We start from the raw sequence: 25,268 nt of genomic DNA on the forward strand, positions 1-25,268 counted from the left end.
GCGCAGTCGGAATTGCCGCCGCCGCCGCTGGGCCCAGGCGGCAGCGGGGCGCGCAGGGGCGGGGCGGCGGGGGGTGATGCCCTCGTTTATTTTTGCCCGGGCGGCTCATCCCCTCCCGCAGCTCCAGCGCTGCCCCCGCCGCCGCTCCCCGCCCCGGCTCCGGCGGCGCCGCCTATAAAGCGCCGCCCGCGGGGAGCCGAGGATGCAGCTCTACAGCTCCGTGATCACCCACTACCCGGCGGGTGGGACGGCCGCCGCGGCCCCGCCGAGCGCCGCCGGTGTCTTCAAGGTCTCCCTGTCGCCGGGACCCCCCTCCGCGGAGGCAGGGAGCGCCGCCGACGCCCCAGGCCCGAGCCCGTCCGCTGAGAGCCCCGTCAAGGACGGCTTCGTTCCCGCGGGGGGAAGCAGCAGCAGCAGCACCGCCGCCATGCCCGCCTTCTCCTCCTGCCTGGAGGTGATGCCGAGCGGCCCCGCGGCGGGCCCCGGCAGCCGACCGGCGGGCGGCCCGCAGTACAGCTCCTGCGCGCAGGTCACTGTCAGCCGCCGCCGACCGCTGGAGCGGATCGTGCCCATCCGCATCGTGCAGCGGGCCGAGGCCTCCGGAGAGCTGGTGCCGGCCTCGCCGCGCAGCCGCGCCTGGCTGGAGGGCATCCTGGAGAGCGTGCGGCAGGCCGGGGGGGACGGCGAGGCCTCCGCCCTGCCGCCGCCCGCCGAGGAGCCCAGCAACCGCAGCCTGCGCCTCAGCGAGCACTGCCAGGCGCTGCAGGCGGCGGCCGCCGGCGCCCAGCCCGGGCTGCTCCCCGGCTGTCGCCCCGCGGAGAGGAGCGGCAGCCAGGCGCGGCCCGCCGCCGGCCCCTCGCCCGGGGGGCAGGAGGAGGAGGAGGACGGAGCGGGTCCCGATGCGCGTAGGGGGCCGGGCGGCCGTCCGGAGCGCAGCGAGAAGCTGGCGCTGTACCTGGCCGAGGTGGAGAAGCAGGACAAGTACCTGCGGCAGAAGGGCCGGTTCCGCTTCCATATCATCCCCGATGGGAACTGCCTCTACCGCGCCGTCTGCAAGGCGGTGTACGGGGACCAGCGACCGCACAGCGAGCTCCGCGAGCAGACCGTGCACTACATCGCCGACCACCTGGATCACTTCAACCCTATCATCGAGGGCGACGTGGGAGAGTTCCTCATCGGCGCCGCCCAGGACGGGGCCTGGGCCGGCTACCCGGAGCTGCTGGCCATGGGGCAGATGCTGAACGTGAACATCCACCTCACCACGGGCGGCCGGCCCGAGAGCCCCACCGTTTCCACCATGGTTCACTACCTGGGGCCCGAGGACCCAACACGGCCCAGTATCTGGCTGAGCTGGCTTAGCAATGGGCACTACGATGCTGTGCTGGACCGCATCTGCCCCAACCCAGAGTACGAGGCATGGTGCAGACAGACTCAGGTACAGCGCCGACGGGATGAGGAGCTGGCCAAGTCCATGGCGGTGTCCTTGTCCAAGATGTACATTGAGCAGAATGCCTGCTCTTGAGGCCGCCTGGGCAGCCGACTGGGAGCTTTGCTGCAGGGGCTGAGACAGACAGAAGGTGTGCTGGCTGTGATGGTGATGCCTTAATCCTTAATGAAGCAGCAGCACCCCAGACTGTGAAAGACTGCAGATTGTGGGGGATAAATACAAATGCTCTTGTCATACTCTGTTGTAAAAACTTAGCCTCGGATTATTTTGCAAGTGGATTCTCCGTGTGTGTTTGTCTCCCCTCACCACTGTCTATTTTCTAGAAGAATGTATTTTTTGCACAATATTTTTAAACTGTTACCTCCATCTTCTACATCTTACATTAGTATCTGGCTTTCAGCTGTACAGCCAAAAACGTTTGTAAACAGTTTTTGTAAATAAGGCTTATGATGTAACAGCTATTTTTTTGCTGTGTTTTTTACCCATAAACCTTATATTTTTACCAAATGAAGTTGATGTCAAACAGACCCTCCCTAATTGATGAAAGCATCGTGGGTATTTTATTGTAAAACTAAAACAATGTTTTTTGTAAAAGTGCAGCAAAGTATGAACAGACTGCTTTTCAGAACGGTTGCTTTCTCTGCCTGGAGCACAGAGCAGGTCCTTTGAGCCAGTTGGAATGCAGCTACACACAAACAGTACAGGGAGCAATTGACTCTTCTGTATTTCATTACTGTTTCGAGTAAACTGGCCTCTTGTTGCCTGGTTGGCTCACCCTCTGCTCCGTTTATATTACTTATCTCTAATAACAGAACATTAACTTGCAATAGAATGTTGTGACTAGATAATAGTCTCCTGATTTGGCTGCACCTTGGTGTTTGTGTTCTTGTTCCTGGGGTTATAGTGGCTTTTGTATAAGCCCTGCTTCTTTTTTGGCACTGGTGTTGCACCAGCAAATAGTTATCTGATCACAACATTTTATTCATTTGACATTATTTTCTAATCAAGAAATCAGGAATGGTATTTTACGTTGTGGTTTAAAAGAAAAAGAAAAGTATTTTGAGGTTGGTATGGTTTGCTGGGTCAAACATTTAAATGTTTCCAATCTGAATTCTGTCTCTTCTACTTTCTGATTAACTTGTTAGATATATTTATTAAGTAATGCAGTTTGTACTTTTTTATTTTGTAATATATTGTGATTTTGAAATTTATACTGTATTTGTATAATAGGAATATTCACAGCTAAAATGGAATGAATAAAGAATATATAACTTCACTTGTGCTCTTTTTTTTCCCCTACCCTTTGCATTCCTGGTGTGGTGAAGGACTACAGATGGGTTCCCAAGATGCTTTGTTTAGCATCTCTGCCTTAGTTTCCCCAATTAAGAGGTGGGAAGAAAGCACATGGTACTTTACAAATGCGAACCACTGATAGTTCTGGTGTCTGTGAATATGTGAAATGCAGGCATTTAAAGAATTGAGTATCTGTAATACTTCTGTAAGTGTAAGAGATCTTGGCATATCTCTTTACCAATGAGAAACACTTTTCTATATTGATACGCATTAGAAGAGAGGTTCCCAAGCACAGTACTTGGGCTGGTAATCCTGGTGGTTGGTTGTGATGAACCAGCTCGTGGCTGGGCTGTGCTCGTGGGGACTTGACTAATTGGGAATCTCCATTCTGCAGCCAGTCCCAAACTCATTTTAGATTTGCCTTGTCACCTTGGCAACCCTCTTGTTACTTGAACTGAGGTAATGTCATAAGGACATACCGCTTTTTGCTCCCCTTACAAGGTGGAAATGCCTTGCAAGTTGTTAAACAGTATTCTCTGCCTGCATTTACAATCTACGCCCAATCTCTAAAAATACCAGAAGGCCATCCTTAAATGACAGAAGGGTACTGAGTTAAAATTGGGATTAAAAATTAACTACATAGCTGAAATTCAGCGGTCTTAATTGAAAACACGTGCAATAAAGAGCTGCAGGATTGGTTGTATGTCTATTTGGTATTGTTTTATGTGATACAAAGAGTAGATTTAAATAGATTCATTATGTTACTTCCAAAATACTGGTAAATGCAGACTATTTTTTTCCCGCTTTTCTTTGCACACAATCATGTTTTTTCTTTAAGGGTCAGATAATGGTGGAAAAAAGTCAGTCTTGCTAATCGACTATTGCTTAACTTTACTGAATCTCTGGAAAGCTGAGTTCTGAGGTGAGTGCAAGGCAAAGATGAAGACATGGATGTGTTCACGAGGAACAGAGATAGTTGATGAGGAAAACAGCTACTCAGGTGGCTGTAAGCACAAATATATTAATACAGCATCACTAAATATCAGTGATGTGCCGGACTGATTAAAACTTTGTATCCAGACTGCTCAGGTTTTGGGTTGGATATGATGAATTCATTCAAAGTTGTCAATATCCCAAACTTTTAAAAAAAAACATTAAGTCTCTTAAAATTACCATTTTCAGCTACATTATGAATTGTGATTACAAATTTTATTTGTGTTTTATAGCACAAACCTTAGAAACACTCATAGAGTAAGCTAAGCAAAGAAGGATTGATATTGCATAGTGTTCACTCTGTGAGACATAATTTATATTAAAATATCAGCAAAAAAGTAGTGTTAAAAATGAACAGCACAGAACCCTGGGATAAGTTCCCACAGGGTTCCTCAGCAGTTTTGATGCTACTTCATGAGTCACAGGGGCATGCAGATAACTTTAAGGAATTTGATAAAAATAGTTTACTTGTTGAACTAGTTTACAAAGACATTGAGGATGTATTGCTGAAGCAGGTAACAAGGCACTTGTTTTTGCAACTTGCATTACATACTGTGTCTATTCTAGAACGAAATGACAAAGCTGAGACACTGACTTTAGATGCAAGCTAGTGTTGTCTTGCCTGAGAGCAGCAGAGGCGTTTTTACAGAGGCAGTGATCCTAATACGGACAAAGCTTTACAAAACTGTTTGTAACCTTGTCGTTTGCCCCCAGCAAAAGCACAAGTAGATGCAAGTTTTCCCTTACTGTCCCCTGTTCAACAATTCCAGTAACGAGGGAAGGACAAATGTTGTCCTTGCTCATAATTTCAGTACCCGATTATTTTAACCTTGGCTAATCACTTGCATAACCCAGCTAATCCTTAGACCTGTCTGGGGACGTTGGTGAACAGACTATTATTGGCAATAAGAGAAGGAGAGCTTGATTTTCAGTATTTGGTTGTGTGGTCCTTTAAGTCAGGTAGAAATTGCTTTAATTCTAAACTGAGCAAATGGGAACTGGAGTCTGTGGGAACATAAATTTTGCAATGCGATCTTTGCTTGTATTTTATAATACAGTTGTGAATTGGATGATGTGTCAGATGCTTCATTTCAGGAGTTTCTTAGGTTGCCAAGACTCATTCTGTTGCTAAATGTGCAATGGGTATGTTAGAATTTTCACGTGTATTGAACAGACTCTTACACAAAGTGAGGTTTGCAAGAACTGAATTGGTTTGTATGTCTAATGAATGCATCCCAAAATAAGGGCAGTGGGCAAGTGGGAAAGGGAAGATTTGTGTAAATGTCGTTGTTCTTCACCTCAGTCAATGGTTTTCTTTTGGGAAAGTTCAGTGGATGACTTTGTGCTTAGTACCTTATGTAGGATGCATAAAAGTTGCCTAATGCTAACTACTGGGTTTATCTGTCCTGTTGTACTTGACTGGTACATTACGTGTGTACAAGATGAATCTGTTACACTAATGTCACTTGTAAATAAAGGTGTATTTCAGTACTCCTCATATGTATACAAAACCACGTGCATCCAAATATTTCTTCTGTCTGCTTTTGCTTTCATTATGTTGGAATTAGTTGATGGGATTTTTGAGGATAAAATTCTAATTTTGGTTTCCTGGTGTGTCAGTATGCACATACATGGCTTCTGAATCCAAGCAGAAGATCACAACAGGTATCTCACAACAGGGATAAGTACCTGGCATTAACTGTTTTTCGCTTTTTTTTTGCTTATACTCTTTCATACATATTTAACAGTTTTGATATGCATTGATATGCATTGATGTGCATTGATAAGTGTTCCTAGGGTGTTGGTGCAAAATGGTGCAAAATGAAAAAAAATTCATCTTTGGTGTTAAAAAGATTGTCCCATTTCTGAACGGTATGGTTACATGAAAGTATGCTGCATCCAGAACGGTAGTGAGTAACCGTTTGAAAGGACATCAGCTCTGCCAAATGTAATTCTGTAGTTATCAGGACTTCTTTAAAGAAGCAGAAAAATTCAAACTTTGAACTTTTTAGTAATATACAGGCTGATTTATATGACACATACTTGTGCATTTTAGTTGAATAAAGGTGGCTGTCATATTTCCTGTCCAGTTTTAATTCATAATCTGTCCTTTTTTAAAAGCCAGTTTATAGTATTAACAGGTAGAAAGCCATACTAATGCAGTAATATATTGTACTTCAGTAATTTTTTTCCAGAGTTAGTATTTAAAATCTTTTCTATACCAGGAAACCCATTCATGGTATTCAGACAGCAAATTTATAGAATTAAAACACTGGGAAGTTCCAGGTTTCTGTTGCATGAGTGGTTATTATTCCGTGTCTTCATACCTTTGTCCTAATCACCGAGTAAGATCAGGCTTCTCTGGAGAAAATGTGAGTGTGCAATTGTAGTAGCATGATGCATGTACACACATAGAACTAGCCTTTCCTGTGTGATCTTTGAATTTTTAGTGTGTATTTTCAAACCATTATGCTTTTAATGCTTATTGTATTTCCTACATTTTTTAATGGAAGTTGTAGAAAATAAACTGGTATGTCGTTCTTCCGAGGCATGGTTAATAGTGTTTGAACCTTTGGCAGTGGAGCACAGTTGTGTAAAGTTGTGTAAAGAGTGGCATCTGCAGTGAGGAAGGCTGTTGCAGGAGGGGAAGGTAGCTGGCGGGAAAGCTGGAGCCAGGAGATGGTTGTGAAGGAGCCCAGGTCATCTTCCATCCTATCGTCTCCCATATTCACCCACATCCCAAGTGCGGGGAGATCCCGACTCGCTGTGACGGGCAGCTGGTCTGTGCTGCTGGTTGCATCAGGCTCACTGTTGTTGCTCGTTGGTGTTCAGCTACAGAGTTCTTACCCTGCCAAGCTTTTGGGGGGCTGCAAATGAAAGAAGGGATGCAACACTCTATCTCAGAAAAAAATGAACAGAATTTCACAAAGACATGGCATTTTTCTTGCCTGTGAACTTTTGTTGCTAAATATCAATGAATTAAAGTGTGGTTGAATATCAAAATGGTTTGCAAGACCAACATAATTTTTAAAATCACATAAAGCACGTTAGCAGCTTTTTGAGACTCCACTGATGCTTGAAATACCTTTTTAAAATTAATCCATAATTTCATTATCTAGACCATGTCATTTTCAAAGGTACAAGGATCCAGAATTTTTCCTGCACATAACTTCTATTTTTTGCTGAGCATAAAACTTAATTTTTCAGCTATTCAACTAACCAACATTTCTGGGAACCCCCCCCCCCCTGGTTTCAGGTCTCTGGGTGGGATAAAAATTTCAATTTAACCTAATACAGCTAAAAGCAATACTTCTTCCCATCGCTGATGCTGTACTCAAGTTTAGATTGCTGCTTTTAGAAATAACATGGTCTTTGGAACTCCAACTGAGCTTCTTTTGATTTTTTTTTAGAGGGAGCCTGTTGTCAAAATGTACTCCTTTCATAAATAAATAATACAGTACATTTTATATCTAAATTGCCTGTCTTCCATATGACTTAAAGATTGAACTTTGACTAAGCAATTAAGCAATTAACTAACATGTTTATATGACTTGTTTGCTTTTCTACCAAACTTTAGCTCCACATTACATTTAGCTCCAGATTACATTACTCACAGTGACTGATCTTGCCTTCTGTGGCTTAAGGTAGGAGCGATGACAAAATTGTTGTCTCATTAATTACCAACACAATTCCTATTACGCCTGCAAACCTTACCTGCAATCTTTCTATTCCTTTTCCTTTTAATTTTTGTTGTTTGTCGATTATTTGCTTGTTCAATTTTAACTTTGGAAACTAGTTATGCTGTAAACCAAAACCTAATTAAATAAGACATTTGAATGAGTTTAGGAGTTGACAGCTGTTTTGCTGCTTAAGTGTAATTGGAGGGAAAGGTGGTGCCCGAAATGAAGTGGTTGTGAAAGGACTTGTTTTGCTCTGAAAGACTGTTATGTCAGCTTATAGATCAGCATTGTGACTGCTGATCTAAAAGCTTTAATGCCCTGAACTTTCCAAAAAGAAATAATCAATGTTATCTCACAACATGTTACATTTTTGTTAAACTGAGAATGGAGACACAAGAGACTAATATTGGTAGATTAAAAAAGAAAATTATGTTATGCTATTAGGAGCCTGGAAGTAATTGCATTTTTCTTTTATTTCCCAACATGTCTAGTGTCCAGTAAAAAAAAGATCTTTAGCCTTAGGTAAGGAATATTTGTGCATGTGGCCTGCATCCTTCCTGAACTTGTAAGTTGAATACATGTAGAGTAAGATCTTTTACTTCAGTTTTGTGCCCGTAGAAGTGGTGAATAAGAAGTTTCCTTGGCTAAATGACTATCTTTTACAGTGTAGAGAATTTAGCCTGACAAAGCTGGAATCCCACTGGGACTTTGACGAGAAGCAGTATTACTAACAGCACACGCTTTGCTCATATACGAAAACTTCATCTCCATTTCATTTTTCTGGCATGCAGCTTATCTGACTTATCAGGAAGTAAATATTTATGGATGTTTTCTCAATTAGGTTGCTGTCCTTTTGTATATACTCACAATAATTCATGTAAAACGTTTGCTTGAATGTGATTCCTAGTAGATTTCCGTTTTTCAGCTAGTATTTTATAGCAGTTGCCCTGAAGAGGCCCTGTAACACCTGAAATTGTTAGAAATTATAGCAAACAGTAACAAATTCAGTTATTTGATTATTTTTTTGATAGCATTTGTGTAGTTTCCTCTCCTTGTAGTAGAGTTTGCTATAGCTGTGGCCAGAGACAAACTTGTTGCAAAATGGACAAATAGGACAAATCTGGGCTCTGTTAGGTAAATTAAAAAAATCTTTCAATGAGAAATAGTTATGGTGGAAAGCTTCACCAAATACATTATTGCAAAGGGGGCTGTTGGGATACCCTAGTCCATATGTTCTTCAAAACACTTTATGGTCATGCTGAAATTGTTTCAACAAAAACCCAAAGGAACATCATCTTTTACAATTAAATGTTACCTAAAATGACTGGACAGGATTGCAATAATTCTCTAACTGTTCTATCCTGTATGGCATCGTCACAACAAATTTCCTGCTATATTTGCTTCCAGGAAACCTACAAATTATCAGTTAAGTGGTAGGTAATACATAGGATAACATTTTTCTTTAACCTTAGCAGGCCTGGTGTGTGGAACTGAGGGGGCAAGATGACTATTGAACTAAGTAGTGCTTTTTTGCCCATACATTAGCTTTCTGTGGCTACCACCACCACCACATTCTGCACTAGCCAGTGGCCAAAAGCTCAGTGACACTTAGGTTTATATACCTATCACAAAAGCCTCTGTAATTTCAGTTAAGAAACTTGGCAGAGATATGTGACCAGGCTAGAACACCACCTAACCATTGCAGGTTAAATGCCACACCAGGTGTTGTTTCTATGCTCACACTTGAAGTAGCAATACGTACCCGAAATACACTTTGATCGCATGTAAGAATCACCAGCCAATGACAGCGTTTATCTGTGCAGCTGTAAGTCCTGCATGATCTCGGATTTGTTTTGGGCTGGTTTGATGCAGTTTTTCTCTGGCCAACCATCCACCCCTGGGAGCACGTGCCCCCCGAGACCTGACATCCCAGCCTGGTGTCTGCTGGCTCAGCGGCTGGGACGGGACAGCTCAGAGAAGGAGTGGGGTCAGTGAGCCTTGAGCTTGGTGTGTCGACATCACTCCTTGAATTCCCCTTTGAAACTAAAATTTCGGTGACGTTATTTGGAAAGTAAATAGCAATACAGTAAATACCAGAGAAAATCTGGGGTTTTTTTGTTGTTATCTGCAAGCACACATGATGTATTGCACTAGACTCATCCCCAGGTGACAAAAGACAGAAACTGCTCCAAGTGGGCTATATTTGAAAGGAACCATGGCATCCGTCATCCCAGAGACAGGTTATACAACATGAAGCTTGGCAGTGGCCTCAGCCTTAACGTCTCCAGGAAATCATCTGTCAACTAGGCTTCTAGCTTGTGAGACCAAGTAGGTAATAGTAGATGCTCTACTTTAGTCAAGGGATTGAGTTAATCTCTGCTAAGGATTTTGGTGCTTCCTCAAGCCTGTGAGCTTCACCTCAGCCCTCTCTGGATTGAGCTCTGGTCAGCCAGCAGGTATATCAGATCTCTTTCGGCTACCTGATATTGATAGAGGAGGTAGAAGCAGGTACTGCCGCTGTGTAGGGAAACTTGTGTTCCAGCGTATCTTACTGGTTCTCCTAATGGTGTCTTATATCATTCCTGTCTAGTATGAAGTGTGAGGAGAAAGAAATTCTACACCACAGCAACATGGAATCAGTTCCTTCTCGATACTCCCTTAAAATCTCTCAGATTAAAATCTTCAAATCTGCGCCAAGCTAGTTATACTTACTTTTTTTCCTACAGCCTATAAATATATCACTAGGACTTTATAGCTAGCCTTGGAAGCATTTAACAGCTCTGAAAGTGCTACAGACGTTTGATCACTTGGAGATCTTCAGTGGAATGCAATCAGATTTTCTACCAAATTCAACCCTGGATCCAGATTTATCTGGTGCTTGGATGTTTGTTTCAGTCTATTTACTACCACCATTATGTATCTAATCCCCTCATAAACTTTAAATGTTTGTTCCTGTAGCATAGGGAGGAAATGTTTGGTATTGTTTCCAGTGACAGTGAATACTATCAAAGCTAGAAAGGAGAGGAGAGTAACACCTTATGGTTGGGAATGTTACAAGACACCCCCCCGGTTAGTTCTTTACATGGACATTTTAATTTCCAGCTCTTTTTTTTTTAAGTGAAGCTGTGATATGAGGCCAGATCTTATGTATAGATCTCTTTTCCATGCAGATATCTGTAGTGACTGTGGATGAGGAAGGAAAAATGCAATAAAATAAATAGAAAAAAATGTTTGTATACACACCAAAAAGATTAGTAATGGATTTCTGTCTTCTCACTACTAAAAAGACTAACACTTGGAAACAATAATTTCAGACTGAAAGCCTTCTTTAGAGAGCCTTATTCTTGCTAAATATTCTTTATATTGAGTGCATGCTTATGCATTTGCTAAATTCTCTGAAGAGAGTATCAGGACTGTGCCGACAAAAATGAAGGCAATGTCTCTGTCTCTGACATTAAAGCGTAGCATGTGAGGACACCTTACCTTTCCATGGCTTGACCGGTGGGTTTTGCATCTCACTTAAAACTTTGCCTTCGTTTCCTTGGCATAAAAAATGCTTTTCACAGTTTTTCCAAAACTTTACCTTTTCCCACTCAGAGATTAAATATGAATAGAGATCCTGGCTCTTAGCAGTCAAGTCCAAAACATATTTTAGGAATTTTACGTCTGGTAAGATTTGATTTACGTGTTGTTTTCAATTTTGCAAACTTTATGGTGTAATTCAAGCACACAGCTGTGGAAAGTAAGTTTGTAAAGAAGTATTAATTCCAGCTTTATAGCCTTTTAAGTAAGTGCTTACAGCTATGTTAAGTTTGATAAATAGTAAGGGAATTATTACATGAACAGGATGTTAGAAAAATCTGACATTTCTTGTTTCATACTTTAATGTGAATTTCCAGATGTAATTTCTTGGGGGGGACATAATTGAGAATGGATCTTATTTGGGCTCTTCGCTGCTGTGCTGGTGGGCCAGCTCTTTCCAGCAAAATCCTGAACTTTGTCACCTTCCTGAAAGAGCAGCATTTGCCTCTAGCTATTGCAGATGGGGAATTACATGCAGAGTTTATTTACAGAGACTCTTGAAAGGAAATCTTTGAAGGGGGGAATATAAGAGTGGTGGCTGTACAGAAGGTCAGCATCATCACTTGTACAGTATTTGAAATACAATTTCCTGACTTTTCTTCCTTCTTTGCTGCCTGGTGGGATGAAGAAACAAAATTACTCAGCTAGTCTTTTTGGGTATGTCTGCGCTGCAAAACACCGTGCTGTGCAGACACCCGGTCAAGCTCAGCGGGGGCAGCGGCATCGCAATGGCAGCACAGTACTCATTAAGTAGAAGGAAAAAGCAGTTCTCTGAAGGAGGTTAGTAGGATCCTGAGCCACAGGATTGTTTTCCTGTCTCTCCTGGCACACAAAGTGTCCCAGGCACTTCGGTGAGGTTCGGTGTCAACACTTGGTAGCGTAGGTCAGCCTTCAGGGATTTAACTCTATGGACTAGATTTCAAGGTATTCTTATTTTGTGCAGAGCTGCTGTGCAACAATCTTGCAGTACCAGGCTGCAATAATTGTATGAGGAGCATGTAGCCCCAGGAGAGAGTTGAAGATAGCATATTATAGACATATAAAACTTCCATATATAACTAGATTGCCATTTAATAGGTACCCATGGTGACTACAAGGAGGAAAATGGTATAGCAGTTATAAATAACATAAACCACTTCTCTCAGCAATTCTGGTGGAGAGGATAGGGAATTACATGACAACAGCACATTTCCAACCCCAAGCTAATATAACTTAGATGCTTTGCCAATCCTTGGGACTCAAAGGTCTGAATTGCCCCCCCCCACCCCTCCTTGGACCCCACTTAAAACGTGCTATACTCCAGCTGCAGAGCCCAGAAGAGTGGCTTGGAACAATGAGATGTTCTACAGTCATATTTCTATGAAACATTTAAACTTTGTTGTGTTTTTTCTGAAGGTTTAAGAGGAAGTTTTCTGTTCCTAAATCGTGTGCAATCTTTAGAGGCCAAAACACAGCCCCTGATGCACATTCTTTGCTCTGGCTACTTGAAAAATATGTTTTTCACTCTCCATCATCCCAGGCAGGGCCGTCACTGTCCCACCGGCTTGTATTCCCGTCACTGTCTCCTGTATTGCCTTCAATCTTGTTCTTACCCGCTCAGCTCCTCCTCCCTGTCCTTCTGCCGGCCTGTCACCGTGCCCTGCTCCCAGTGCCTCTTCCCTCTCCCTTGCAGCACGCGTCACTCGCAGTGGTGATGACCACTTTTCACAGCCTCTGTCCTGGTAATGCTGGATCGAGCCACCCTGGCCCATGAAGTGGCCGCTGTTTTTCAAGAGGGCATAGAAACACTGCTGGTATTAACAGCAAGCCTCGTTTTTCCTGGCGATACCTTGGTAGGAACTAGATCCCTTATTAATGATGGGATCTGGCGGCAGTTTGCGACAAGGCAGCCTTCATCTTGTTTTCATGAGCAAGCTAAAAAAATTAGGAGTTTAATGCAACCACGAGCCTTCACAGCACTGCAAGCCCTGGAGCTGTCGGCCGAAAGGCCGCTGTGGAGGGCCGGGCGCGGAGCGGGAGGAGCCGGCTCTGCGCAGGCCCTGGCAAAGCTCAGCTCTGTCCTGACCCAGGGGCGAGGGGGCTTAGGTGGCAGCGGGAGGGTCTGGAGACTTTGTTATTATTTTAAGACCTGCTTTTTCTGAAAGTCTTCAGTTCTAAATAACTTGTTCGTTGCGTAGTCGCTGGTAACCGCCAAGAGCTGTAACAAAAGCTGTTTTACCATGGCACTCGGCTTCGCTTGCATTGCCAGAGAGATCAGAGCCGTGGACACTGCAGACAGATCAGCCCTCCGAGAGGGCCGCCAGCTATCCTGAAGGACCAGAGCCCGCAGCTTGGCCTGAAAGTGGGCAAATGAGGCACCCGAATAAGCAGAGCAGTTGGTTAGCCTGCTAGTGTCTTAGCTACTGCTCTCTGGAAACACGAGGTCCGACAGTCTGCGATACCCGCTACCTCTCCACCCTTTGAAAACGTGGTGTTTTATGAGGTCCATATTATTTTATGGTTTTTAAAAGCTGTGTTGGACTGCAAATTCTTCTGCGTTTGGGTCATCTTGTATTCTGCATGGCACCCTATAAAACTGTCACCCTGACTGGGAACTGTAAGTTAAAAGCCCTGCAGTAGCATGGCTTTGCCCACAGCTTCGTCGGTGGCCCGTGGCTGTGACAAGTCATGCAGCTGCTCTTGCTCAATTTCTGCATATCAAAGATGCAAGGAACAACTTTCTCACAGCATTAGCGTGCCATGGGCTACACCTAATGGGCTTTATAAACAGCAGAAAGTACAATGGAGCTGCTATGAGTCATGGTAGGTTTGATACACGCACTTTATTTTTCCTTATTTTTCTGTGCTTGTAAATTGCTAATTCATGATAGATGCAGTTGAAACATTTGACATTTCTAGTCTTCCATTCTGTTAGGCTTCTTCTGCTGTTTTCCTTTAGGCTGTAACCCTTTTATGGCAAACTTGCTTTGCATTTGTTTTTGAGTAGGTACATGTGCATATGTCTATTTATATACTAAAATGTAACATTTATCTCAATGTTTTAGTAGGAGAGAAATATAGCGTTTACTCATGCATCTGTACCTATTTGTAGATTAAACAGAAAACTCACACAATAGATCCAGTTATTAACTGTTCTGCTAAAAACAGACATTATGAAAGCCAAAAGGAGTATCTTCTGTTCAAAAATGTAACAATTAAGATTCCTTAATGAGCATAACATTGTAATGCTGGTCTTGCATTTGAACAGAATGATGTATTTGACACAATTTCCATTTTTTTTCCTATAGTTATCATTAAAAACACATTTGTTTCAGTGAAGTTCACAGCTTTCAAAAAGACAGAGACTTGCCATCCATTTCTTTGTATGTACAGCCCTGGTAGGACCAGTAATGCTGTTTGTACTTTGGCCAAGGCAGAACACAGTGCCAGCTCTTTGATTAATAATAATTTGCAAAACAAGTTCCCTTCTCTCAGGCTATTTCATATCATTAATTTGTTTCAATTTGCTGTATGAAAGATTTTATCTCTGTCCCAAACGTGATTAGGGGTAGAAAGACATTCACAAAGCTTTTTGTCCCTAAACTTATGTCTTGTTTATTGCAGCATCTCTTCAATGCCTTTAAAAAACATAAAGAGATTAAAAACCTTCGTATGTTATATTCCACTGACAGATGAGATTGAGTCTTTTTTTATCTTATATAACTGGATAAACAATTTTGTAGGAAAATAGCATTACCATCATATGCTCTTCTCTCAAGCAGTAGGTGCCTAAAATATCCTCAACAGAAATACCTTTAAAAATAGAAAGGGAAAAGTGAGTTGTACCGCGTACCTTTGGCTTTCAGTTCTATCAGTACAACTATATATTGAAATACTGTGCTATTTCAACCCTGCAAAAAAATTGGTCCCCTGTAAATAAATGTCACGCATACGGCTGTGTATCATTGTAATAATAATTCGTGCTTAGTTCTCCAGTGTTCAGAACTCTTGTTCCTTATAGTGCTGAACCTGTAAATAAATGAATCAGACACCTAATAATGGGAACGACAATAATAGTTATGTTGTTCATTTTGTGTCTCGTGTTTCATTACTCTTTGCAGTTCCTCACAGGTTTTAGTCAAGTGGAAGTCTAGCTCAATTGTAAAAACCAGTGTGAGCAAAGTGTGCTTTTGGCTAAACTTCATCACCTTCCTTTTTCGTTGCTTTCAGCTAGGGTGCCAGAAAAGTTCACCAATCTTTACAAGAGACACCATCTTAATTTGTTACATATGTCACTACAAACAGATGCTTATGATGGAGGAATTCAGTAGCTTCTTAAAGAGATTAACAGATTACATTACAGTTTGAAGGGAGCAGTATTAGAGGATTAGAAGCCTCTCTTAATGACTAAGATTAAAAGCACTAAACATCTAGGGTGTTACATTGCTTGATTTGCAAAGATATAGGTATGTGGGCATGCACTTTCTAACCTTATGAGTAGATGTGGTTTTGGCTGATGTGGAAAGCTTTATTGGTGCCAGAATTCCTAAACACACCCAGAACACCTATTATAAACATACTGAGAGCACCTAGTGTTGCTGCTAGAGAGAGGGAGAATCGGAGTTCAGCTTTATAACACACTGAAAAAACTCCACTGGTGTTGTGAACTGTTTTTAAGTATAATGTTTATTTCAACAAAAATTGGAATCTACATGGAAGACATTTTTTGAAGTTATTTTCAATTGTACTTTAATTAAAGAATGCAATAGACTTTTACTGAACAGTGTGCTGGTAATGCCATATGTATGGTGGGGCTCTTAAAGGTCATGAATTTGTTAAAAGCTATACGAAAGCTTGTAATGTTTGTAACGTAAAAATTACATTGTAGTGTAAAACTTAGAATGTTTTTAAACTTCTCATTTATGTAGTGAAGACCAAGCAACTCCATTCCTCTCATGATGGATAAATGTGAATGGATAATGGCGGTCATTGTGGCGGTGCATGCAAAATAGTTATTGCAACAGCAATCACTTTGAAGAAACCTAACTGGTTTGCAATATACAGCAACCCTTGGACCCAGGTGAATGGTATCTGAGCTCAACATTTTCAATATTCAGGTCTACAGTGTAAAGAAGTTTTAAACCCCAAAACAATGCACCTCTGAAATGATTGCATTTTTCAGAGCTATGGTTTCAATATAAAACTATACCCCTAACAATTGTACACTTTTGGTAGCTTGGAACCAGTTCAGAAAATAATTTAAGGGATATAACCTATACGAGAAAAAATTCCTTTCAAACAATTTTTCCAGTCTTTCCAAGAATTGCCCCTTCAGCTTTGAACATCCCTGTTTCACTTAACTTGCCACTAGAAGAAAAGAAGTACCTGCGGTGAATGAATCCAGACTGTGCCTCAGCAAAAAAAACAAACATACAAGACCTCCATGGCTATGACAGTCCAGACCCTACGTCTGCATTTTGCAGGATAAGAATATAGGGGCAGCCATGTTGATTCAGAGTGAGTAGACACCTGGAGGGAAGACTGGGAACAGGCTAAGCGTATGTGATATTTCCCCCTAAAATTTTGCCCACACCTGACTATTCACAGCTAAAGGGGATTATCTGTTGGCTTGGTCTATTTGGGAACCTCTTCTCTTGCAAGCATGACCAAGTAACAGATAGTCTCCCTTGATTTCCCTTGCACTTACAGCTTCCTTTGGCCATGCATGGCACCCTCCAAATGTCTCGTATCTCACCCCACGCACCACATGTCCTTGGGGAAACAGCATGGGTGAAGCTGAGCAAATCCTGCGCGCAGAAGGGGCAGCGCTGGCAGGGGCAGAAGCTCCCAGCTGCCTGTTACCAGCATTTCACACCATCCGCTACTGCTGCCTCTGACCTCTTAGGCCTGAGCAAGAAAACCTGTTAAAAAGGTGAAGCTGAATCTTCAGAAGATGATCTACAGCTGTCAATGTAAATAGAGAAAAAGGCTTTCCTTCAAGTTCCACAGGCAATAAATGAACTGTCGCTCCTGCTTCCCTGTAGAAGGTCAGCATCTCACCAGCTTGCCTTGCTAACACTGTCCTGGAGACTCGAGTTACCTTTTCCTCAGTTGATTATCATATCTAACTAAACTCAGAGGAATTTCTTCAGCGTGTATTTAGCTTTGAATATCACTGCCCTGTTTGAAGAAATGCTCGCAGGCCCGCAAGGTTTTTTCCCCTCTGTATCAGCTGGTCTATGGAAGGTTTTCCTCTTCCCATAATCTCTCCCTTTCTCGTGCCCTTGGACATTCATGGTGGTAACAACTACTGCCAAGGAAATGGCTATCATCAGAGGAAGCGTGTTGTTTGAATTACTGCACACTCTTAATTTCATTTTTAGGTTGCATTTAGTGCCAGTAACAAAGACTTAAGATTTACTAGCACTGAATCCTGAGTGTAGCGGAAGTCAAGGCTATGAGGTTAGGATAACTGGGTAAGTAGGCCAATAAGTAATTATGATAAGAAGGTTAGGATAATTAGTAGCAGCAATAAATGACCAAAGTTATCGTACCTGAGTTCTCTGTTCTACATTTCGTCAGCAATAATTTTCTCAGGACTAGTTACCAGAAGCAGCAATAACTTGTTAAAACACTGTTGCAGTCATAGAAGTTAAAATTAAATGACAGTGATGGGGAGGGATAATTGTGTTGTTGGATGTAAAAAGGATCATGTAACTGGCATTGGTAAAGTGGAATATTTTTCACTGAGTGATACAGTAGATGGAGATTACTGAGCACTGAAGTCCAAACCCGAAATTAATGCAAATGGAAAGATAAGAAAGGTTTAACCAGCAACACATTCAAAGTGAAAGAGCCTGCAGCTGAAGTGACTAAAAAGGGATATTGAAGAAAAGCACATGGGTAGCAGCTTGGTGTATCTGTGATTAATATTTGCACACAGACAGTGCTCAGCACTGGAGATATGGAACTCCAGGTGAAATGTAGCTCTTGGCTTTCTTTCAATGTCTTTTCTACTATTTTTAGGGTTTATGTCTATTGTGGCTGGGCTTTTCACTCCAGCTCATCTTAGTATTGAAGTCTGAGTGACTTTGTGTCTAGGCCAGCATATGTGGAACAGACTATCTGGATGGAAGTCAGATTGTTCATCGTCCTGGATTTTTCCTGTAGCTTGTCTCAAAGTGAAGGATGTTCTTTTGTAAGTATCTGTGGCCTGGTGGAGCATCTAAGTTCAGACAACTACAGACACAGGTGGGTTGAAAGAGAAATGACAACTAGACAAAGAAGGATGCAGCTTTGCCATGAAGTTGCCCAGCTGAAATGCCAAAGGAAACCTTCAGAGAACACATCACAGCGTGTTCAGAAAACACAGCTTTTGTTTTCACAGAATCACAGAATCACTAGGTTGGAAGGGACCTTCAAGATCATCAAGTCCAACCATTAATCCAGCGCCACCATGTCCCCTAAACCATGTCCTGAAGTGCCACATCCACACGTTTTTTGAACACTTCCAGAGATGGCGACTCCACCACCTCCCTGGGCAGCCTGTTCCAATGCCTGACCACTCTCTCAGTGAAGAAATTTTTCCTAATATCCAGTCTAAACCTCCCCTGGCGCAACTTGAGGCCATTTCCTCTTGTCCTATCGATAGTTACTTGGGAGACGAGGCCAACACCCTCGTCGCCACAACCCCCTTTCAGGTAGTTGTAGAGAGCCATAAGGTCTCCCCTCAGCTGCCTCTTCTCCAGGCTAAACAACCTGAGTTCCCTCAGCCGCTCCTCATTAGACTTGTGCTCCAGCCCCCTCACCAGCTTCACTGCCCTTCTCTGGACATGCTCCAGCACCTCAACATCCTTCTTGTAGTGAGAGGCCCAAAACTGAACACAGTATTCAAGCTGCGACCTCACCAATACCGAGTACAGGGGCACAATCACTTCCCTACTCCTGTTGGCCACACTATTTCTGATACAGGCCAGGACGCTGTGGCCTTCTTGGCCACCTGGGCGCACTGCCGGCTCATGTTCAGCCGGCTGTCAACCAGCACCCCCAGGTCCCTTTCCGCCGGGCTGCTCTCCAGCCACTCCTCCCCAAGCCTGTAGCGTTGCGTGGGGTTGTTGTGGCCGAAGTGCAGGACCTTGCACTTGGCCTTATTAAACCTCATACAATTGACCTCTGCCCATCAATCCAGCCTGTCCAGATCCCTCTGCAGAGCCCTCCTACCCTCCAGCAGATCAACACTCCCACCCAACTTGTTGTCATCTGCAAACTTACTGAGGGAGCACTCGATTCCCTCATCCAGATCATCAATAAAGATATTGAACAAGACCGGCCCCAGAACCAAGCCCTGGGGAACACCGCTTGTGACCGGCCACCAGCCGGATTTAACTCCATTCACCACAACTCTCTGGGCTCGGCCATCCAGCCAGTTCCTCACCCAGCGAAGAGTAAACCTGTCTAAGCCACGAGCTGCCAGTTTCTCCAGGAGAATGCTGTGGGAAATGCTGTCAAAGGTTTGGCCGCTTCGGGAAGGGTCCCCTGGCGCGATCCTTCGCTCCGTAGCCCTTCGCCTAGGCAAGGATTAAACTTGTGGTGGGTTGATGTTGGCTAGATGCCAGGTGGACCAAGACGCTCTATTGCTCCGCCTCCTCGGCTTGTGGGTCGAGATAAGGACAGGGAGAGATCACTCACTCATTACTGTCATGGGCAAAACAGACTCAACTTGGGGAAATTAGTTTGATTTATTACCAGTCAAATCAGAGTATGATAATGATAACTAAAGCCAAACCTTAAAACACCTTCCCCCCACCCCTCCCTTCTTCCCAGGCTCAACTTCACTCCTGATTTTCCTTCACCTCCTCTCCCCGAGTGGTGCAGGGGGACAGGGAATGGGGGTTGTGGTCAGTTCATCACATGTTGTCTCTGCGGTTGCTTCGTCCTCAGGGGGAGGACTCCTCACACTCTGCCCCTGCTCCATCATGGGGTCCCTCACACGGGAGGGAGTCCTCCATGAACTTCTCCAACGTGAGTCCTTCCCACGGGCTGCAGTTCTTCACTGCTCCAGCCTGGGTCCAGTCCTTCAGGGACAGACTGCTCCGGCATGGGTCCCCCACGGGGTCACAAGTCCTGCCAGCAAACCTGCTCCAGCCTGGGCTCCTCTCTGTATGGGTCCACAGGTCCTGCCAGGAGCTTGCTCCAGCATGGGCTTCCCACAGGTTTACATTCTCTTTGGGGCATCATCCTGCTCTGGCATGGGTTCCTCCATGGGCTGTAGGTGGAGATCTGCTCCAGTGTGGAGCTCCATGGGCTGCAGGGGCACAGGCAGCCTCACCATGGTCTTCCCCAGGGGCTGCAGGGGAATCTCTGCTCCAACACCTGGAGCACCTCCTGCCCCTCCTTCTGCTCTGACCTGGGTGCCTGCAAAGTTCTTTCACATGTTCTCATTTCTCTCTCCAGCTGCAAATGCTGCGTGCCCTTTTTTTCTCCCCTTAAGTATATTCTCCCAGAGGCTCTCCCATCATTGCTGTTGGGCTTGGCCTTGGCGGGTCTCTGTTGGACACAGGGGAAGCTGCTAGCAACTTCTTGCAGAAGCCACCCCTGCGCCCTGAAACCCTGCCATGCAAACCCAATACAATACTGTAACATTTTCTTAAAAGATAAGGAAAACAGTGATCATGGAGCGTGTTACTACATACATGTCCTTCTGTTTATGCTCTAACAACAGTTCACTTGCAGCAGGGAGGAGAGGACCAGTGGAGAGAGTACTATTGTAATACATCCCTCAGCATCTCCTGAGTTTGCAGAAGTGCGCACTTTTTTTTTCCAAGACAAAACAATCAGCTTCAGTGACAGGCCTAAATTGAAAGTTTGCAGTTTGCCTGCAGCCTGGAGGAGGAACTGAGGAATTCCCCTTGCTGAAAGGCAAAGCATCGGTGACTAAATGGTGACACGATGCTTGAATTCCTCCTGCTTCACTCTGCTGCCATGTGATATAGTCATAGTCAAGGCTTGGGAAAGTCCACTTTCTTCCTAGCATACTCTTAATCCTGTTTGTTTAAAAGACTTCCTTCTTTCTGTTCCTTATTACACAAGACTATATCACTTTATAGACCCTCGGGGTGTGTTGAACTTTCAGGAACCGAACAGCGCAGTTTCTGCGCTGCTTTGTGGATCTTCTGAGGGCGCAGTGTAGCCCCCTGCTCTTCCTGCTGCATTATGTGGATCGTGGGGGGCCTCTCTGATTTTTAACTTCCCCTTTCCAAACCTGTCTAGTTATGGAAGGCTGCATTTCTACATCTGATCTCGTTAACATCCACTGGGGTTTCCTTGAACCATAAAAGTTGTTTGACTTCAACCTGAAAACCAAAATTGCATCTGCTAGTTTGATTTTAGTGAAAGGTGGTTTTATTTTTTTTTCTTTTAATGAAACAGAAACTGCAGGATCCATCCAGTTCTCAGAGGGATATTTCCAAGAAAAAATGATTCAACCACTGGTCTTTCTGAATATCATTTGTTTTGCAAGTGAATCTTTTTGAGAAGACAAATACAAACTTCATGGGGATATTAGACCTACCAGAGTAGGTGTAGGCCTGATCTGAATGGTGGATGTCTACATGGAACAGTTTTCCATAATTTCAGTTTAGCCACAGTCAGGGTTCATCAAAACCTACAAGGAAGTGTAGATGTGTGCCTGAATGTGACATCAAATAAATGGGTGGTTTACATGCTTATACATACTATATGCAGCAATAACATACAGGAGGTCCTGGCAAAGATTGTGTTAAGCACCACCTAAACAGGTAAAAAAGTCAGTCTGTGCTTCGGAGAGCTTGCACAAATGCAAAATGAGGTGTTGCAGATGAATGAAGTAAACCAGATGATTCTTCTCTGTTCTGAGAAGATCAGAATAATGAAATGAATAGTTTAGTCAAAGTACTAGCTTACTGCTTGAGGATACACTTTATAGTTGATGTTGTGGCATCCACCCTTTTGAAAACATATTACGGTAAAGTAATATGTATCATAAGACATTTATCCGGACTAACAATACAAATGTATCCATCCATCCACACACACACACATATACACACACATGTGCACACTCAGGTGCTTATCATAGGTCAAAATACATTGCTGACAGTAATTACTGGTTCAGAAATAACATTACGTTTCTTTAACTTAATAGAGCCACAAACAAAATGAAATACAAGCTTTATATGGTCTTTCCTTTTGCCAGATCTGACATTTTCCTAAAGTTTCGTCTTAAAAATTCTTCATGGCTGCTGCTTTCTCATGGATCAAAATGTATCCTGCATGACTAGTAAGGCGTGATTCACCTGAATTTTTCATACCCGATGGATTACAAAGGATTCGGCAGTGAAACGCATTTTATCCAGCTAACCATTGCTTCTGAGGTTCAGCAGGAGGCTGGTGGGTTTCCAACAAGGCTTGTAAGTTTGCAACATCAACTCGAATTATGCATCCATAAGTTGTCTGGAGGCTTCAGTCTCCTTTGTGCTATCCTTGCTTCAAAAGTTGGGATTGGGGCCTTTGGCATCTCTGCTGGAAGCTTCTATTATGCTCCCATTTAGAACTTTTTGAGAAAAAACATTTTTAAAGGAAAGTTTTGAGAAAAAACCTTTAAAAGAAAAAAGGTAAGGAATACTTAATGATATTACATGTGTCAAATGCTGCCACTCCTTTATGTAAAAAATAAGAAGCATGGTGGTCATCCTCAGCAGGCTAGTTGAGGTTTCCAAAATGATTTGAGACTGCTAGGGAGGTAAGGTAATTATTAAATCTAAGTACTGGTGCTATTGCTTGGACAGACTCTGCTTCTTACTAGGTGGCTCTGCATATCACTATGGAAATAAACCGTTGTAGTGGGAGTCTTGTTTACTCTTTGGATGACTCTTCTCCCAGTGACTTGTAATCTCTAAGTAGTGGGATGCTTCACTCTCACACAGGAGAAGCACACAGGGCAAATCAGCCAGTGATGGAAGGCAGACTCATTTAGTTTGTCACACTTTTGTCTTGCAAAATCCATTTTTAAAATCTTCAGCTCTCTGAGTGGAGAAATGACACCCAGCAGCTGTAATTCTTCCCTAATGTTATGTCAGCTTCACATTTTCCAGGTTGTCTTCTTTTAAACTTGAGTCTGACCCTGCCGACTCTCCCAGTGCAGCCAATGCTTTGTATCATATACCCACTGCGTATTTTTGGGGTTCAAAGTCATTATCACATGGCTTTGAAAAGTCCAGACAATGGCTATACATATTTTAAGCCGCCCTTCCTTGGCTGATTCTTCCTGCATACGCAGATGAAGTTCCTGTGTTTCACTGAAGGAAGATATGTTTGAGTATTGGATGGATAGTTATTAGAAAACTAAATAGCAAAAAACTAAATAAAAATTCCTGAGGGAAAAAGAGTAACATGGCTGCTATATAAAAAGGAAACCATTTGTCACTTAGAGAAATCCAGAGCAAGTGACCAAGCAGAGGCAGTTGAAGGGTGGCCGGGGAGTGGGGTGCGTCACATCTCCAGGAGAAGGAGCTGACTCCAGTTGCATGCGGATTGCAAATGTGCAGTTGGGACCATTTGTTGAACAGAAGCAAGACATTGTCATCAAGTACATGTTGGGAATCCATGCAGATGGTAAATTTGGTTCCAGGTTTGGGGTTTTTTTTTTGTTTTTCCTTTGGATCTTGGAGATCTCTAAGTCAAAGATCATGGCATTTTGTGTGCAGCAGAAGTCAACTGGTGCAGCATAGCCACGCCTATCTTCTGCTAACCCAGACTAACAGCAGAGCGGTATCGTCTTTTAGCTGCCTGATTTTCTATCCATCTATTTTCCAGATAGCAGCTCACTGCCGTGCCTGTGTAACCTATTTACTCTACTTTCCTCTCAGCCCCACGCGTGCTGCCTGGTGCCCTCTTGCAGCTGTCCATTTATGCCTTCCTTGTCTTCTCCGTCCCTTTTGAGCAAGCCCAAGATGCTGACCGCGGGGCTTGGTCCGGAAGGCACTGGTAAGTGGCTGGTTGTTTCCAGTGTGATAGCTGAGAATTCACAAGCCTATAGGGTTGTGTTGTGTAAAACAACTTACAAGAATGGCTGAAAGATAATTATTTTTAAACTTTTGGTCAAGATAATGTATTACAAAATAGTTACAAAAACTTAGCTGCCCTTACTGCATTGAATAGATTCTGTAGATCTTTCAGGCTACATCTACACAAGTAATCTAATTAATACCAGGATCTAAGCCCAGGCTAATAACCAGACTGTTAGTTCAGTTCCTGGCACAGTTTTGGCCTGTGCCCACTAGCACTTTCCACAAAAATTCTTGGATCCAGTCCAGAGCTCAGCTTCTGCTAGGGACTATTCCCAAAAGGCAGGACCACTCTCCTTTCCTGGAAGTGTGAGAAAGTTTACTTGCAGAGATGCAAGCTGGGCTGTGTCCCTCGATCTCAAGGCCAGGGGATAAGCCTTGACCTCTTGTATTTACTAGTGTAGTAGTGACCTAATGGTCTTCATGTGGTTTCCAATGGAAAATGCCAGTGTCTCCCGGTCAAAAGAGAATAGCTCAAGATTGCCAGCATAGACTACAGCAAATGGATGAGATCTGTCTTTGTGAGGGACAGCCTGAGCGTACTTTCTCTATTGTTATAAAAAATTACTTGTGTAAAGGTCTCTCCATGCAACTAAAGCTTGATGAGGAATTATGTGAAGAATTAATGACAGAAAATGTTCAGCATGAAGGAAGTCTCATACAAGAGTTGGCAGAGAAGAGAGAGAAAGGAGGGAAACATTCCTGAAGGCAAAGTTGTACTGCGGTGGCAGAGGTGCCGCAAGGGCAGCGGTACCGTGGTGGCGGTGGTACCATGGTGGTGGTGGTACTGCAGGGGTGGTGGTACAATAGATTGAATAGAAGGAGAATGTTGGCTGAAGCCCAGACAGTAGGAAAAGGTAGAGACAAACCTGTGTACAGACAAATCTTCTGTGTGCAACACTGGTGTTACAAGCAGTGCTTATTTCTGTGAAGGCTTTTTCTCCTCTTATTTCTTTGTTATTTTCTTGTCTGTGTTCAGGCTTGCCTTCTCTGCTGCGTCCCAGTCCAGCGTGGCCCACCCCATTGCTGCCCAGAGTACCCGTGCCCGTGGTGAGCAGCTCGGAGGGCGGCTCTGCCCGCTGCGCCGGAGGCGGTGCTCACTCTGCGGCAGCTCCCGCCTGTACCGTAGCTGCTGGCTGCTCGGGGTGGTGGGGCTCCCGAGCTCCGCGGGGCAAACGATGACCTGGAAGC

The 25,268-nt window shown here is 43.7% G+C and overlaps 1 protein-coding gene across 1 annotated transcript; it reads left to right on the top strand.

The window, feature by feature from the left end:
* Window positions 1-202: 202 nt before the first annotated feature.
* On the top strand, window positions 203-1,522 carry OTUD1 (OTU deubiquitinase 1; the record flags this gene model as incomplete). The annotated part of the gene is made up of 1 exon (XM_081996993.1): window positions 203-1,522. One exon carries the CDS (start codon window positions 203-205, stop codon window positions 1,520-1,522), a length of 1,320 nt encoding a protein of 439 aa, XP_081853119.1.
* Window positions 1,523-25,268: the final 23,746 nt, after the last annotated feature.

The sequence above is a fragment of the Phaethon aethereus genome (genome assembly GCF_964289735.1).
Source record: "Phaethon aethereus genome assembly, chromosome: 2".
Taxonomy (NCBI): domain Eukaryota; kingdom Metazoa; phylum Chordata; class Aves; order Phaethontiformes; family Phaethontidae; genus Phaethon; species Phaethon aethereus.